General features: G+C 34.2%; 1 protein-coding gene across 1 annotated transcript in view; it reads right to left on the minus strand.

The window, feature by feature from the left end:
- The window catches only part of LOC144433340 (uncharacterized), a 29,473-nt gene extending 24,138 nt beyond the window's left edge, over window positions 1-5,335 (minus strand). The window contains exons 1-4 of the mRNA XM_078121649.1: window positions 5,232-5,335; window positions 5,025-5,117; window positions 1,721-1,855; window positions 281-285 (exon numbers count right to left, since the gene is read on the minus strand). Of these exons, the coding sequence (XP_077977775.1) occupies window positions 281-285; window positions 1,721-1,855; window positions 5,025-5,117; window positions 5,232-5,273 (275 nt within the window). The 5' untranslated portion in view covers window positions 5,274-5,335. The remainder of the gene's footprint in view (window positions 1-280; window positions 286-1,720; window positions 1,856-5,024; window positions 5,118-5,231) is intronic.
- Between the last annotated feature and the right edge of the window lie 7,197 nt (window positions 5,336-12,532).

A 12,532-nucleotide genomic window follows, 5' to 3' on the forward strand; every position in this document is an offset into this window, starting at 1 on the left:
TCAGAACAAACCAAAACTAATTAAATTCTAATATTACAATCCAATAACTTAAACTACATGTACAAGTAAACATCAAAGTATGTGTACAATATCATAGTGCTCTAAAAAGCATGTCAATCATTTTGTTTGAGGATTACAATACTCAACACAGATAAATGAACATAAGGCAACCAGCAAACATACAACAAACGTAGGCAACAAACGTAGGCAACAAACAAACAAATCAGACAAGCAGTAAAATCCACTTGCAGATGAACAAATATATTTGAAAAATCTTTACCTGTTCTGTATTATTGATCCAATACCATTTCAATGACAGGGAAGGTGAGAAAAGATGGAGAGAGAAAATCTATGTCAGCATTCACATCAAACTTGAAATAATTGCATGCATACAAGAGTCAAGTACAAATACATATGTTGTATTAGGGCTAGTTTGTGAGTCTACTGTTGCTATCATCTTTGACTGAAATAGTATCAATCTATTAAGCTATATATATCGACAACATTAGTTGTGTAGGTGTGTGCTATCACGTATAACATCTACAACTTGGCTGTCATTTGACAGATTTTAAGTTATTGATGGATATCACAACATATCTAGATTTTCTAAGTGGTATTTATGTATGCAACACTTTTTTCTATACTTAGACATGTCAACTGTAGTACCGGTAAGACTAGTTTAGTAAGTACACAATCTCCCACAATTCAATGCATTGCAATAAACATATATCACTGCAGGTGAAATTTAAAAAAAGAAGAAATAATACGAAAAAATACAAAATACACAAGAATGATGAGCCATGCTGAAATGATGAAAGAATGCCAAAGAAAGAGAGATTAAAGAAGGACCTGTGCTTCTGCAAGACTGACTTCTTCGAAGCCCTCCTCCAAAGCCTGTGAGGTGGCAGTATGAAAATGGCGAAAGGATAGAAAGAGATAGAGGTGAAGTCAGCAAATTACATGTATGGCAGGAGTACAGAACAGTGGTCTGACTGTAGAATTGATACTCATTTGTAAGCAAGCTAGGGAGTTAAGGTTAGGGGTTGTAAGGGATAGGTATAGGATTGGACACCCTAACACTGTCTATTTTCATTGCTGACCATGAACGGATATGAATGACAACTGTTTCATACTTCATTTTGTATGTTATACACAGAGGCTTAGAAATTACCTCACACATACACAATCATCTATTCAAAGTTTAGGTATGGGGGGGGGGGGGGGGGTTTCCCGTAACTTTGCCAAAAGTCGACATTGTAAAAAAGAAAGGCCTGGGCGCTTGCCCGTGTGAGGGCGCAAACCCGAGGAATTACGGTATAGAAATGTCAGGACAGTGAATGATTGGTCAGAGATAGGTTAAAGGTCAAAGGTCTACTTTACATGACAAAAGCATATAACAGACATTGATATGACACTGTGCATTACTTTTAAGCTGTAAATGAACTGAGGGAAGGCAATGCTACACTGGTAGTTTTACTACACGTATTTCATAATCAACTTGGAGTGCATTGTGTGAACAATGCCAGTCTTGGAAGGAGTGATGTTTGAGACACTTGGGTAAAGATACTCATCTATTTAATTATTAAATAAATATACATATTGATGAAAATTTATCACAAAATACAAAAATAGAATTCATTACTGATTTTCTTCATATGGTACAAAGTTGCAGCTTACAGCACACAGACATGTGATACATCTATGTACTAATAAAACATACCTCGGTGGCTTGGCTAACAGCACTAACTGGTGCAGCAGCTGCAGCAGCAGTATCCACATTGTGAGTGGTTTCCCAGTGACTCTGCAAGGCTTCTGGCGATGATAGAACTGCCATGCATGTTGGACAAATGAACCCCTAGTATGACAGACAAAACAAACAGACAAAACAAACAGACAACAATTACAATGTATTTTCCTCTACATTTAACAATACTCCGCAAAGTACGAGTAAAATACATGCAATGGGGCACCATCATGCATTTGCAACCAGCTATATTTATACATATATATGTAAATCTGTGTAAACCACCACCCACCCACCCCCACCCCCACCCCCTACCACCACTACCACCAGGTGAACTGAAACAAATACTATCTATTCATAAAAGAAATCTATAGAAACATGGGGTGAATAAGGATTTTCAAAACAAACAACATAATTATTTGGGCTGTGATAATCTGTAAAGTAAGAATGTAAGATGAATATTTCATAAAGGAATAAGATACTAGATTTAAAGAAAGAAGCCATGAATACTTTCATTAGGCTTTGCCTTCTATGGATGTAATACGAGAGGTTTATACATTTTTTTGAAAACGTTTTTTCACTGACTGTTTTGTAAAGTATTTCAAAAGTGTCATCACTTTTAGTATTATCAATGATATTCTATATCATTATAGTATTATTTGATTTCTTTAAACATGTGTTTGAAAAAAAAGATAAAATATCATAAAGTAAATGATTGTTTGGTGTATGGACAAGAAATGAAGGGATTAGTGTCATCTGAGTGAGTGTATATGTATATGAAAATTGTAGGATGACAACAAAATGAACATTTTATGATTTACAAATTGTAAGTTATATATTCTATGTTGTGATTTTCAACATTAACTGTTTAACATCACAAATATACTTTTGTTATGGAAATTGTCAAACACACACACAGAGAGAGTGAATGTAATAAAGCAGATAGATGATGGATTCCTCTTTGGGGAGCAGGAAGGGGTGGGGTGAAATGAAGTGGTCTAGTGATTCATTTGGTCCAAAACTGGGTATGATATGTACTGTACGAAAACGACAAACAGATTAAGAACGTAAAGGTGTTCATAGTACAAATTCAGGGACGTGATTAACACTTTTTAGTTGAAAATGCCAACTTACTGCAAAATCATTCATAAATTTATTTTTTGACAAAATATGGGGTTTTCCATTTTTCATAGGTTTCACTCTACAAGAACAGAATAGCTACTTAACATGGTAGGAAACACAAGATGATGGAATAATTTGTTCAAATTAAAGAAAAAAGGAAAATTAATATAAGAAAATGACAATTTAGGAAAGGAATGAAAACGGCACATATTTGAGATAAAACAAACATTCAGTATAAGTGTTGATTTGACAAAAACTGAAGTAGTTGTACTATAACCAACCATCTGTGTAGTTCACTGGCAGTCACTCATTGCTAGAATCTGTTAATTATTTCCATAAAACTGTATACAGTACTTAAAAGACTACAATTTATTTTATCAAAATGTCACACTTGGATACATCATACTTCAAACAAAGCTGGTGAAGTTTAACCATTAATTTCTACTAGATACAGCTATTAAATTGGTTCAAGGTACATATATGGTGCACAAAAACAGACACGGCCATGATTCAAATAATTAAAGAGGTATGGTCTACAACTCCTGAGTATTTTTTTGTCATTTTCGTTTCCCAATAAAAGATTATTTATATTTTATCATTCACTTCACTTGTCTAAAAAAAAACAGCAGTCACTGCCAAAACTCCTGTCATAGAAAACTGCTAATACTGTACATAGGGTAGTCTAATATATAACAAATGACATACTATGAGAACACAGCATCACAGCTTTCATTACAGTAGGAGTTTTGCCAATGACAACTCATCACTAAATAAGTGACAGTGAAGGATAATATATAAGAAACCTTTTATTTGAAAATCACTGGGAGGAATTCCCAGCACAAAAATCTTTTTAAAAAAACACAAAAAAAACACAAAAAACCACAAAAAAAAACCCTTTTATTTGAAAACATTGTCCTTTAATATCATGAATATAAAAAATATAAAAAAAAATAAAAAATTTCCAACAAGTTTGATTAAACATAAATTATGTTAGCATAATGGAAGTGTTTTCTGAGAACAGAAATAGTCTAAATGCAGTATGAAACAGGATGCAGGATGTGGATGGACGAGTGATATGTTATCTGATTAAACATTTCTGTTATCGAATTTCAAGAAATGCTATATCTAGCATGTCGACCTTTGAATATTGTTTTATTTGAAATTCAATTCATTGAATATGTTAATATCAAATGTCACATTTCTAGCATTTAAGATATGTTGGAAATGCTGACCAGGGTGCAGCACAAAAGTATGCAAATCAAAATACTGTTTTATTAAATAATAATGACATTATAATATTATAACTGATCAATTGTATAAATCATTAAAAACTTATATTAAAAAATTTCAATATTTAAAAGTTCATGTATCATATTAAAAAATTTTGTTGAGATATTCAGCTGACTTTCTCCCAGTGTCAATCAATTTTATTCAAAGTGATGACCATTGTTATAATAAAGAGGATCACGAATCACTGACGAGACCCTGGGATGAAACATCACAAACTCTATGGTATGGACTTATATATGTTTGACCTGAAGAAGATCACTGCAGAACACAGTATTATATGGAAGTTTCCAATGCCCACTGCCTAGCTTCTGGTGTTACTTACTTACATGTAAACCCATTCCCATTCTGAACTGGGATTAGTATTAAATACGTTATATATGCAGTATTACACTATGTTATCCCAATGACGATGGCAAGAACACGTCTTTTGTTATCCACATGCTCGGATCCTCTCACAGGGTCAGTCATATCCTCTATGTCAAGGATGCCACATTACAGAGCTGAATGACATTTGGTCGAAAAATGATGTTGTAAACTACGGTTTGTGGTTTGTTTTAAAATTCTACATATTGCCAAGGTAGGAGATGTACAGTATACCATGGAGGTCTCCCCTTATACCTCCATGAGTATACAATATAGTGTCCCTTTCATCTTTTATTTTTTGGGGGCAAACCTCTCACTAGATCACTGCACTCAGAGGGATGTTACCGTATGTAGGTCAGGTGGGCGGGTCATCACAAGCGCCATATTGTTTTCAACTCCAGTAGCTCACTTTACTGTGACAGTGCCTGTGTGTTTATGGTCAATCAAAACATTACCCGAAGTGAACTCTGAAGTAATAGAGAAGCCAAGTTATAATTCTACATACCTCTTGATTTTTTGCACTTGATGCAGATCCTGTCGATGATTTAGATGGACTTCCCTGCTGCGAAGACGACGATGATGTCTGCCGAGATCGTCCCTACGAGAGTGCAAGGAATCATCGCGTTATTATATTATTCGTAAAGGGAAAATTCAAACGTGCTCCTGCACAAAAAAATGGAAAATACAAATGCAAAATATTTAATAGACTTACCGGGTCCTCTTTTTTCTGTCGAAGTCTCTTAAATACATCCATTTCTAAGGTGAATTGTCAATCATAGACAGGACTCACGCCGTGAACACGTTCATTTATGTTTGTGGAAAGTTTGATTGTTCGGGCATTCTTGTCTCCATACTCTGCTTGCACAGTGCTTATCTTTCCAGGTATAAAAACACGGTATTACTATTAATAGTACGTTACACATTTAATAGCTCTATTCGACGACAGTATCGATTGGTGGTTAATAACAAAATGGACTAATTGACAATTCCGCTTAATTCAGAACAATTAATAAATAGATTCTCTGCCCTGAGCCAAACAAGTGTTGTTTATTGGTGTCATATACTCAAAAGTTAAACAAACAAATTGAAAATATTACACATACTTCTATTAAGAAAAATTGCAATAGTTCTCTTTAAATGTTTTTAGTCAAAGAATGCAGTTGGAAAGGTATGACATATTAAAAGATCAATAACTTCAAAGAAATCTTACACTTTTTTAATCTTGTGAACTCTGATCATGTGAACAAACTGACGTTATACTATATTGTCTCAATACAGCTATTTATGTTAACCATTTAACAAAGTTTACTGTAGCATTTGAACAGTTGCATCTTGAAATATTATCCCCATCCTCTATGATGATCCCAACCCCTATATCCCTATAGGTATGGCCATAATTATGAAAAAAGGGGGAAATGTAATTTCCAAAAAAATTAAGGGTTGTTCTTGTGTTGAAATCACCTGAATCTTCACTTAGATTCGAGAGATGTATAAAAATATGACTTCATAGACCTAACGCAGTTGTAATCCACTGGACATGAAATCCCTGGAATGGTATATTTTGAGATGTAATTTTCAGAGGGTTTGATTGGTGGTTGTTGCTGCTGTGGTTTTAATTGCTAGGCATATATTTGTCAATTTTTTAATGTTTATCCACTTGCCTATCCATCCCTGTTCCCTGTGCAATTTCCAATATCATTTCACTGTCTCTATGGATGGAGGCCTTTATTTCTGGATGAATATTTGTCAGTTTTTGAACATTTGTCCACTTGCCTAACAATCCCTATGGTTATCTTGGCAACATACACCATCACCTAGCTGTTGCTATGGGAGTGGTGTTGTTGCTATGTATACATGTTCATTTTTGAATGTTTATCCACTTGCCTATCTATCCCTGTTGCTATCTATATAGTATACACTATCAATTCATTGTTCCTATGGGCATGGTCTTGTTGCTAGGCATATTTGCGTGCATTTTTGTAATATTTATTCATTTGCCTACCCAATGATGTTATCTTTGCAAACTACTATGTCATTTGGCTGTTGCTAAAGGCAAGGCCATGGTTGCCAGGGCCATCTTGTCATATGTCATGAACATCTGCAGCAGACACTTCCAGAAACACATCCAGTAAATTTTAGCCCCATCTAATTCTATATAGTAGTTTTTGAGATAGAACTTTTTGACTAAAATTTAGTTACATTGTTATACCTTATTTGCATATCAAATGATGGTATTATCATCTCCTGAATATTTCTTCATCTAGATATCTCCAGAATCATCTGAACCAAATCTGATAATGTTTGATGATAACTCATATTGCATAACCTAATTTGCATATTACAGAAATGAGCTCATCTTGTCTTACACAATTCTTCATCTAGTCCATCAACTATCAGACCAAACAATGATTTCAGAGTTCATCTGCCTTCTGCCAACTAATCATATTTACAGACCCAACTCTATCATAAACAATTGGGGAGGGTGTCCTCTTGGAACAGCACTTCATCTGAATACTCCTTGGAATAGCCCCACCTTAGTGATTTGTGAGGCTTTTATAATAGATGGAAAATCATATAGCCCTAATTTGCATAGCTCTGAAAATATCCCTACCACATTCTAAACAAGTCCTTGGCCACTCATTATTTATTGACCAAGTTTCACTCCAGTTTTGGACTGTAAGTTATTCAACTGCATGCATACATGTGTACACACACACACACACACACACACACACACACACACACACACACACACACACACACACACACACACACACACACACAAACACACAGACACACACAGACACACACACACACACACACAAACAAACACGGCACTTCACCATGCCAGCAAGCACTAGTGAACCTCATTTCAGTAGTGCTGAAAATAGACTAGACACATTAAATCTGGTTAACATGATGTCATTTAATTCTACTGACACAACATTTGTGATACCTAGCAGTATTACACAAATTAAACATTTGATAAATCACTTTCTATTTTTTTGCACTATACCTATTGCTTTCAAACTCATCGTACATTGAACATCTGAGAAGACTCTTACAAATTCTTCCTGAAATCATTAAAATGTCTTGCCACAATACAAAAAAGTGAAGTCTTTTGCCAAAAATTATAATGTGCATACTTATTACTAACTGAAAGTCGTTAAACTCTGTTGTCATATGCTCTGTGGCTTTCTATGCTTTGGCAGTGCCTTAATTTCAAAATGGCTCTGAATACTGCAGCAGTTAAGTTACTTCTGACAAAATCAACCAGACAAAATGAGTGAAATTGACTCTACAACCACAAGCTATCAAAATTACCAAATTTGTACTTAATATATGTATACTTGGGAAAATAATCCACTTGTTAACACTCAAAATATTACGGACAAGATTAGACTGCCTTTAATGTACCATAAACTCTGGGGGTGGGTAGTAAGGGGTATGCATGTACATATATGTACTGCACCTTTGAACCCCCCCCCCCCTTTTTTTTTCTACTGATGTACACTTTTGATTCTTGATTTTTTTTAAGCATTATGTGTAGAGGTTGGACACCCTCTTTGAATGCAATATACAATGTTTGACCCCATATTTTGGACAGTGTAGTTTTGAAGTTGCGGATTTTTCAAATTTTTCTGAGACTTTTGGATAACTTCACATTTTTCCAAGACTTTTGTCTCTCATATTTTCTGGCTGAATGTAGACATTTGACTTCTAGTTTCTTACTCACATGTAGACTTTTGACCCCTAGAGTTTGAATCTTTGTAGAGCCTGTCCTTGTAATTTGAATCCGCTGGGGTATACATTACCCATTACCCTGTCAATAGCTCCCCCCTCCTTTCCAGGCATAAAATGTAGTAGCATTCTAGCTATCTTACTATTACACACCTAGTTTATCATTACAATAGTTATAGGTTATATACCAATGAATATACTGTGAACACATTTATTTTGGAGCCCTACAATTTTAGTGGAAAGACAAATTTTGGCATTTTAGCTTCGTTTTATTTTGGCACATATACAATTTTAGACCTAGTGTACAGCCATATTACTTCAAATAATAATAATAATTATAATAATAATAATTAATGGTTTATTAAAATTGTTCGTAGCAGTCAGAGACTGAATTGCGACAACTTTACATAACTGAAAAATTTAAAATATAGCAAACATTAAAAACCTTTACATTTCATGTTAAGACAGAAACAAAAAAAAAAACTTTACACAATTACATCTAACAAAAGGGCACGGCAACGGACACACACGAAGACACTAACCACTGAACCATTTAAAATGCTTCTAACAAGTGTGTTTGTCATCATTCCATAATTTAATCATGTAAGGAATTGCACTTTTAGCATATCTCTGTGTACGTATCCTAGGTAGAGATAGTTGACGAGAATTACGTAATTCAAGGCCGATTTCATCGCTACGTTCCTTAGTAAGCCAGTCACTGTGTAATCTAGACTTTTTGAGTGATTTCGCAAAGTTTAAACATATATTATCGCGTCTCTGTTTCATATCTACAATTTTACATGTCTCAAGTGCCTGTTGATATGATACATAGGCCATACCCAATATTATTCTACAAGCCCTTTTCTGAATACGTTCTAATGAATCATGTTGTTTAACGGTTAACCCAGGATGCCATACAGGTACAGCATATTCCAATAAAGGTCGAATGTACCCGATATAAATTGTGATCAGATCACTTCTACTAAGGCCAAATCTCTTAAGTGAACTTAGCAAAAACAAACGGCCACTCGCACGCCTTGTAATGTCACTGATATGTATATCCCATTTCATGGTTTTAGCAATTTTGACTCCTAGTATATTGAGCACATCTGTCGATACAAGTTCTTGTCCAGCAAGTTGCAAAGACGTTGATGGCGGAGGTTTCTTCACAAATGATACATCCATTGAATGGCATTTTGAAGGGTTGAGTGACATATTATTATCTTGTGACCACTTTTCAAATCGCTGCAGTTCAATTTGCATATTATTACAATCATTAACAGATGTATTCTCAATCATAGTCAAATCATCAACATATTTAAGAGCTAACATGTTTCTATCTATTGTTATACTCGCAGCGTCGTTGATCATGCATAGAAAAGTAGCTGGTCCTGTGAGTGTTCCTTGAGGAACTCCAGCACTTAAACAGTTCCACTCGGAGAAGGTGTCTTGATATTTCACACATTGGGTTCTACCAGAGAGAAAGTCGGAAATCCATGGAATGATTGATGGCCTTGCGCCTGTGTTTAATAGTTTAGGTATTGCAACATTGTGATCAACTCGATCAAAGGCTTTACTAAAATCGGTGACCACTACGCGTGTTAGACTTTTGGGGTTTTCAGCATGTTTTAATATGCTATCAACCAGTTTGACCAAATAATGAGTGGTAGAGTGGCCTTTACGACTACCGAATTGGTTTACGTCAATATTTGGTTGAATATCATTCATCAGCCATTCAATAATGAAAGACTCTGCAACTTTAGCGAAATGATCTGTCAATGATATCGGTCTTAGTTTGTTCCATATTGGAGGGTTAGTTTTGGGTATCGGTACAACTACTGCTTTCTTCCACTGAGGTGGAACAATCGCCTGTTTGAAGGAAGCATTAAGTATATCTGCTAAAGGTGAGCTGATTTCTAAAGCAAATTCGCGAATGATCTTGGCTGGTATTCTGTCCGGGCCTCCCGCCTTCGTGTTACTGATCTTTGCTAGCTTCTTATAGACTTCTTATAGACTTTTGATCTAAAATATCTGACTTTATTACCTACAGTTATTGATAATTTACCAATGAAAGCTAGTTTCCTTTTTCAAGATGATTCATTGATCAGTTAGTTTGATGTAAAAGATTGGTTCAGCTAAAATACGCTAAAATAATTTTAGAACCAAAATACACATGTTCACAGTAACATTAACAATGCATAAGATATTGTAATCAAAATACCGCTAGTCAAACAGAACAGACTTAACACTGATGTACTGACAGACAAAACTGATATCTTAATTATTTGCTAATTCTATCATATCATAATAAAACTAGTACTATTTTTTTTATTGCTGAATAGTAAACAGCATTACTTTTACTTGTCATTATGTAGACTGAAAATGTTCCCAACCTTTCAAAATCTTGAAATGTACAAAAGTAGTCAAAAATAAAAATAAAATTCTTCCTTTTGTGGCTATAAAAAGCAAAACTCCTAATTCTCAAGTCATCTGTGTAAAATAGTATTTGAAAACAGCACAAAGCAGATCTCCAGATATATTAAAACTGACTATAAATGTCAAATCATTAGAACATTCTTAGTATAAAATATCAGCCATGCTTTAGAGTTAAAATACATTTGAGATATTAAAATCAAATTTACTTCTTTGTATTTATATAAGTTGTCAAAATGAAAGACAATTAACTGAAAATGGATGTGAATACCTATGACACTTCAAGCAAAACACAAAACTTCCAGCATTCAGACACCGCAAACTAGGTAAATAACCACTTAAAAGAGTAATATGGTAAAAAATTGTTCAAAGGAATTTCTGTAACACTGATTATTTCAAATTCTTTGAGGATTTATACCAGTTCATATACAATGCAAATAGTCGACTTCCATGACTTTGAAGTATTATCTGGTGTCATTTTAATTTGCATCAAATTGTAAACACGCTGTTCAACTGTTGTGTTTGTAACTGTCACAATACCTTTTCCAAGAACAAAAGATTTTACCTTTCTATTAGACATCCAAAGTGAACTACGATATTTAAGAGATTAACATTCTTGTTTGGATTGGCTAGTTTTTTTTTCGCAAGCCTCCAGGAACACCCAGGTGTGGGTCATACAGAGGTCATGCTGGTGGAAATTTTCGTTACATTTATTTACATTCATTGGACAGCTACATTGATCCCTTGTGTGAGATCATAATATTGTCCTTCACAAAAATTCAAAAAAAAAAAAAAAAGTTTCAAAAATCTAGTCTTGACTATTAATTACATCATCACATCATATAACATATGTATTCTTTGATACAAAAAATATCTGGATATATACATTTTTTTTTGTCATTTTTAGTTTTCGTATATCGATATATTATATATATTTAGATGCATTATTTAATTCAGCATTGTATTAAAGTGCATACTTGAGTATAAAATGTCAAATAGCTGACATATTAATATACAATTCATTGCTTCTTATTGTACATGTACACATACAGAGATGTCATTAGGTAATAGAGTTGGCAAAAATAATTTCTTTTCTCTGACAAAAAACAAACCAAGTAAACCATAAGCCTACAAGTACTGTTTAATGGATAAGGTGCTATTAATTTGATAGTGTGAGTTATTTATATCACAAAGTCTAAAGATATAATAATGACTATACATCAACAGATATTGTAAATATGGATTAAAGCATTCAATAATTCATGATTATCTCTCTATAGAGCCTGAAATTATTAATTTCAATATTACTAATAAGTCGTGAGTGATCAACTTTCTAGGAGTAATGGTCTTCGTGTAAAAATAATGAAATATTTGTAAATATATATGGATACGTATGTGGACATGGAGTTTTATGTAAATTGACTTTTTGTTCTCTTCATACTATTTCACAGCAAGTTGCTGCAACGTTTGACTCATCTAGATAAGTACACTGAGCTAACGCTTGAGGGCACCCTACCACAGTATACATTACATACTTAAACAATAATGTACGCCCTCCCAACCCATAATGGACGAAAGCAAACTTTGAACGACATAATGGGCGAGGCGACATTATGGAGTGCAAAGTTTGCTTGAGTTCATTATGGACTGGGAGGGCGTACATTATTGTTATTATTTTATAGTTTTGCCAATTCCAGTGAATTTGTAGACCGAGAAACACAAAACAACGTATGATATACACAGCACGTTCGGCTCGGAAGCTGAATACTAATCATAGCGACACACGTTATTGTTATTACGGACATAAGCTTGTATTGTTATGCTCGTTCCGGGGCCGCG

This window comes from Glandiceps talaboti, chromosome 1 (assembly GCF_964340395.1).
Source record: "Glandiceps talaboti chromosome 1, keGlaTala1.1, whole genome shotgun sequence".
In the NCBI taxonomy this organism is placed as follows: Eukaryota; Metazoa; Hemichordata; class Enteropneusta; family Spengelidae; genus Glandiceps; species Glandiceps talaboti.